General features: G+C 44.3%; 2 protein-coding genes across 2 annotated transcripts; both read right to left on the bottom strand.

Annotated features, from left to right (window-relative positions):
* Positions 1 to 2,240: 2,240 nt before the first annotated feature.
* Positions 2,241 to 2,759, bottom strand: LOC112717305 (uncharacterized). Its single transcript, XM_025769376.1, has one exon. The coding sequence runs from the start codon at positions 2,757 to 2,759 to the stop codon at positions 2,241 to 2,243; it is 519 nt and encodes a 172-aa protein (XP_025625161.1).
* Positions 2,760 to 3,023: 264 nt separating this feature from the next.
* LOC112717304 (uncharacterized) lies at positions 3,024 to 4,155 on the bottom strand. The gene is made up of 2 exons (XM_025769375.1): positions 3,609 to 4,155; positions 3,024 to 3,532 (listed from the first exon to the last, which is right to left on the bottom strand). The coding sequence occupies exons 1-2, from the start codon at positions 4,153 to 4,155 to the stop codon at positions 3,024 to 3,026; spliced, it is 1,056 nt and encodes a 351-aa protein (XP_025625160.1).
* Positions 4,156 to 5,667: the final 1,512 nt, after the last annotated feature.

Genomic DNA, 5,667 nt, shown 5'->3' with positions numbered 1-5,667 from the left:
CACAAAACAAAAAAACAATGAATTTGCCAAAAGAATGAATCCATATAAAATGGTATAAAAAAGGATAAACAAGCAAATAACTTTTCTTTTAAAAAAAAACTGGAATCATATTCACAGGTTAAATCATGATGCATACAAAAAATTTTATAGTAAGTATGCTCTTCATGTACTATTTGTGTATTCTTTATACACTCTTTATGGGCTTTTTTACCAAAATGCGCACCAAAAAAACATTAATTCCCAAAATGCGCATGGATGAAATTGTTTCTGCAAATGCGCACCCCCAACTCGCATGCAGCTACCACGAAATGAAAATAGCATAGACATCAAGAAGGGTGGCCACGAAATGGGATTATGGCACTGACACAAACCATTTCGTGCCTGGCACAAAGGAAATGGAGCGTGTCAACCTTGGTGGCCACGAATTGGACCAATACACGCATGGCAAACACGAAATGGGAGACTTCACTGATGGCATACACGAAATGGGCCAAGTCAAGTGTGTCATCCACGAGTTGGCCATATCTTGGTAGGCACACACGAAATGGGCATCCTCAAGTGTGGTAGGCACGAAGTGGGAGGGGTGGCAGTCAAAGCAGCAAGTCTCAGCGTTGCAGTTCCTGTACGAGCATGCATTGGGTGAAAGTGAGGCAATTTATTCTGGGTTGTGAGGTTGAAGCATATAAAAGGAGGTTTTGGGAGGGTAGGGGACCAAAGCCAAAGTAAAAAAAGGAGAAGTGAAGTAGTGGGTTGCTTCGGTGAAAAAAAAGAGAAGTTGGGGAGTAATTGATTTGTTAAAAAAATAAGTGGAAGTGGAATTAATGTGGAAGAAAATCTTAATAGGTTGGATGAATTTCATATTTCTGCTCATTTACATGTTAAGGTGAGTTTATTTTTTTTATTACGAAAAAAAAAATTGTCAATAATTTAAATGATTGTTTTAAACTATATAATTGTGTTTTAATCTATTTCATTTTTAGCCGGCACGTGTCTTGACTCCGTATGGCACGCTGGTCGATGTTTTCTCTGTAGACGAAGCAGATCCGAGTATGGAGATTAGGAGGCAGATGCTGGAGCCGTATCTAAGAAGAGCCGGCTTCTATTATGCATCTCTGATAAAGCGTTTTGAGTACGACAACCCAATGATTAGCGCTCTTGTGGAGAGATGGCGTCCTGAGACCCATACATTCCACCTCCCATGAGGTGAGTGTACTATCACTTTGGAGGATGTTGCCATGCAGGTGGGATTACCAATCGACGGTGAACCGGTCAGCGGCACTCTGAGGTCATGGAGTAAGTTCCACCAGAGAGATATTTGGCAATGGTGTGAGAAACTCCTTGGAGAAGTTCCTGACGGACATGTTGGGACCACGAAGTATAACATAAAACTGAAGTGGCTCAGGAGTAGACTGCAACAGATGCCTCTTGACTCTCCCGAGGAGGCCCTCGTACGGTATGCACGTTGTTATATTATGTATTTATTGGGTGGCGTTCTACTTCCTGACAAAGCGAACAACACGGTTCACGTTCGTTATCTTCCTCTCCTGGCAAACTATGAAGCCATTAGTACATATAGTTGGGGTAGTGCCGTGCTCTGTTGGTTGTATAGAGGCATGTGCCTAGCGACTGATTATAACGTCGAGGGAATGTCTGGTTGTCATACACTGTTGATGTCTTGCACTTCGACCGTCTGATTCAGGTAGTCACCCCCCTGTCGGAAGGAGGAGATCTTTTTCGGTAGGTGACACAGCCGGATCCCAGATGCGCCCGTTCGAGCCTTCGTTGTTAGATGGCCGTCGCTTATCATATGCGGGGGCTGATGATGTAGGGGAGGAGGCACAACCAGGACATCCCCGCCGCGACACTCGAGCACCTTTATGTGGTACAGGTGGGAGGTTGGGACATGCTAGACACCATCACTAGTTCACGTTATGGTTTTAAGGTTATTTGTTATCGTCTGATGTTTGTATTTTCCCTTGGTTTGTACTTTATTCTATTTTATGGTGTTGTAGTTCATGGTTGTAACTTTTTTACGGTTATATGTATTGTCATGTAATAAATTCGGTGTTGTTAATGTTCATGTAGTACGGGTTGCAAATTTGTATGATCAATTGACAAGAAAAGGAAAATATTGCATTCATCTCTTTAATTCTAAAACATACCACATCACACCGACCAAAGACGAGATTTTAAATAAATTGAAAACATAACAACACTCAATATCCGACCCAACCACGCCACTAAGTGCCCGTGACATGAGGACAATGTCTCCTAGTATGCCCCGGTTGCCTGCAAATTCCACATCGCCTTCCCGGTCCAGGCTCTACGTTGTCCATCTCATTCTGAATTCTTGTCGACACAGGTCGGCCATCCATCGATCGTCGCAGGTGGGGATTAGGACGGAGAAGTTGTCCTTCGTGGGGTGGCCACACTTCCTCATCGGGCAAGGGGGGAAACTCCATCTGATATACCCGGAAGACATTTTCGACCCGATACACATCATCGACATATGACTGCCAATCAAGCCTAGCATGGGCACATGCTGCAAGCGCGTGGGCGCATGGGTAGTGCAATGCCTGGAAGTAGCCGCAGTCATACCGTCTTTGCTGGAGGTATACTCTGAATCTGGATTGAGACCCTACGCCGGCTATCTCATCGACGGTGAAGATCGATGTCGCCCTGTCATGTGATATGACAAGCATCTGCGTGATTCCCTCCCTGTTGGCAAGTATTGCCTTTTGCAGGAACTGTGAGAACATCTGGCCACATGCAACCTATGCTTCTGCCTGCCGACCCTTCTGGACAAACAATGCATTTAAACGGTAGTACGTGGACTTGACAATTGCACACACCGGAAGGTTACGAGTGCCCTTCATCACAGAGTTGATACACTCAGAAAGGTTCGTTGTCATGTGACCATATCGGCGCCCCTCATCCCGGTGTTGGAGCCATTTTGGTGGCTCTAACCCTCTTATCCAAGCCATCATTTCCGGTGACGTGGTCGGATCCTCCGCGCTGATTAACTATAGGTAGTACTGTGCCTGCTCTTGGGTCTTCGAGTATGCAGCGCTAACAAGATGTCTTTTGGCTTCTTTACTCTTGAAGTTTGTTGCAAAATTGGACGCAATGTGTCGGACACAGTAAACATTGTGTTCCCAGCCACAACCCTCCCGCTCTAGAGCAGCCTTTATGGCCGCATGCTTGTCAGAGATCAGTAGAACATCTGGTTGCGTAGCCACATGTCTCCTTAAGTTGGTTAGAAAGAAGTACCATGCATCTGTGTTCTCCCGTTCCACTAGTGCGAAGGCTATGGGAAGAATGTTGTTGTTTCCGTCCTGTGCTATTCCCATCAACAAGGTACCTGTGTACTTACCATACAGGTGTGTTCCATCAACCGAAACTAGAGGCTTGCAGTGCTTGAATGCCTCGACACACGATAGGAATGACCAGAATACTTGATGAAACATGACGCTTTCACGATCGAGGGTGTTGCCCACGTAGTATGGTCGGGTTTGGAGGTTAACAATTGTCCCTATGACGAAATGGCAAATTCGTAAGAGCATGAAAACTATTACAAAACTAGTATGCAATCCAATAGATAGGCTTACCTGGAACAAAGGTTTGCAACGCATTGAAGTATCTCTGTAACTGGTTATAAGAATCATCCCAGTCTCCATAGATTCTCGCTATTGCCTTTTGCTTTGCTAGCCAAACCTTTTTGTAAGACACCTTGTATCCGTATGCCGACTCCACGGACCCCTGCAACACTTTTGTGCAAATCGTTGCGTCTGCTTGAACCATGGGGAATATGTGCTGGCATATGACATTTGAATCCAGTTGTGCATGATCTTGCGAAGTCGCGGACGCCAAACAAGTGTGAGGCCCTTGGTATTTTCGAACTTCCCAAAATCTGGACGCCCTTGTCTTCGCAACCCTCACCATCCAGGAACATTGGTCACCAAAAAGTTTGCACCGACAAACATACCTGGTATGATCTGACTCCACTACTTTGAATTCCGCACTTCGACGTATGTTGTAGTTCTTAACAGCAAGCATTGCTGCATCCTTAGTCAGAAATTTCAGGCCAACCTGTAGCTCCATTTCACCTGTCAAACCATAGTTACTGGGTATGTCCTCTGCATTTGTCGAGTTCATTGGACCAAGACTGAGGTGCAGGTAATGGTCGGGGGTGCCGCTAGAAAGACCTCCGACCCTTGCAACATTGATGGTTCAACAACACTTGGGATGACCCTATCGCCCTGAACCGGTTGGGTTTCCGGAACAACATCTGCTTCCTCTCCACTATCATTCTCAATCTCGTCTTCCTCAGATGAGTCAGCCAACCCGTCGGCCATTCCTTCCGGATATGCAACATGGACATTCGGGAATGGACGTCGGTCAAGTATTTCTGTATTCTGGGCGGGGGCCACGAAGGCATTAAAGGACGGACTACGACCCCTACCTATGTCCAAAAATGGAATGCCTTCACCAGCGCCGGAATTTCGCATTTCCTCCACGTTATTCGAACTAGATGAGCTGCCCCCCACATCTTGAAGCTTCACGTAGAGTTCCATCGAATAGATGCTTCCGATGCTACGATGATATGAAAACATCATCGACACGTGCTGGTCAGATTTAATATGCATCTTTTGATATGTAAACGAATCAGCTACAGCAATGGGCATCCTGTAAATGAGCGTACTGATCTCCTTTTTTCCAATCAGTCCAGTGTTCATCAGAATCATATTTTTAAGTTGTTGCAGACAGGACTGTGGAGAAATCATTATCCAAAGTGGGTCGTCACACATAAAGGTCACTCCCTCACCTGTATACGAAATTTCACCATCGGGATATATGACCACATAAATATATTCAGATGCCATTTTGACACCCAAAAATTACTGAAAGTAGCTCCTGTGAGAGTGGAATTTTCGGAGAAGAAAGAAGGGTAGAAGAAGTGAGAGTGAGAAATGTGGGTTTACTTCTGCTGGCGAAGGGTTTTTATAGCCTAGCCGTTGTCCCAATTCGTGTGTAGTACACACAAATTTGTGACATTTCGTGTGCGATACAGGAGACATGGCTTCTGAGCTCAGCCGTACCCCCATTTCGCTGATGCCAGGTGTGAGTTCCTCCCTCCATTTCGCTGCTGCCCTCATGGAAATGGGATATCCATTTCGTGTGTGGTTTGCATGACATGGCATGCCCATTTCGTGGGCACCATAAATGAAATGGAGTTCATTTCCATTTCACGGGCAGAGGCCACAAAATGGCGATGCGCATTTACAGAAAGATTTTCAGCCATGCGCTCAGGTGCGCATTTAGGTAAAAAAGCCCTCTTTATGTACTTTTTCAACTTTATTAATGTGCTATATAATCCAAAAGCAGCACATATTTGAATCTAATTTCACAAATTTAAATTAAGATTCAAATTCAAATTCAAATTTTTTTATAATTTCTTAATAATTTAATCATAGATGCTCTAATACTACTTATTGAAATTTTCTTAGAATTTCTTAACTAAAAGATTATCTATGTTAAATCATTAAGAAAGAAAATACTTGAATGCGGAAGCATACCTGAAGTCATAAACATGAATCATGATTGGAAGAGTATGGATTTTGTGGTTCTTTTGATCTTCCTCAACCAAAATTTTTGTATTCCTAGGCG

Source organism: Arachis hypogaea, chromosome 10 (assembly GCF_003086295.3).
Source record: "Arachis hypogaea cultivar Tifrunner chromosome 10, arahy.Tifrunner.gnm2.J5K5, whole genome shotgun sequence".
Taxonomy (NCBI): domain Eukaryota; kingdom Viridiplantae; phylum Streptophyta; class Magnoliopsida; order Fabales; family Fabaceae; genus Arachis; species Arachis hypogaea.
This window is presented reverse-complemented; position numbering and strand designations above follow the sequence as displayed.

Coding starts and splice junctions, on each gene's coding strand:
- LOC112717305 (XM_025769376.1), bottom strand. CDS start 2,759: ATGTTCTCACAGTTCCTGCAAAAGGCAATACTTGCCAACAGGGAGGGA.
- LOC112717304 (XM_025769375.1), bottom strand. CDS start 4,155: ATGAACTCGACAAATGCAGAGGACATACCCAGTAACTATGGTTTGACA. Junction 3,533..3,608: donor GTTGCAAACCTTTGTTCCAG/GTAAGCCTATCT, acceptor ATTTCGTCATAG/GGACAATTGTTAACCTCCAA.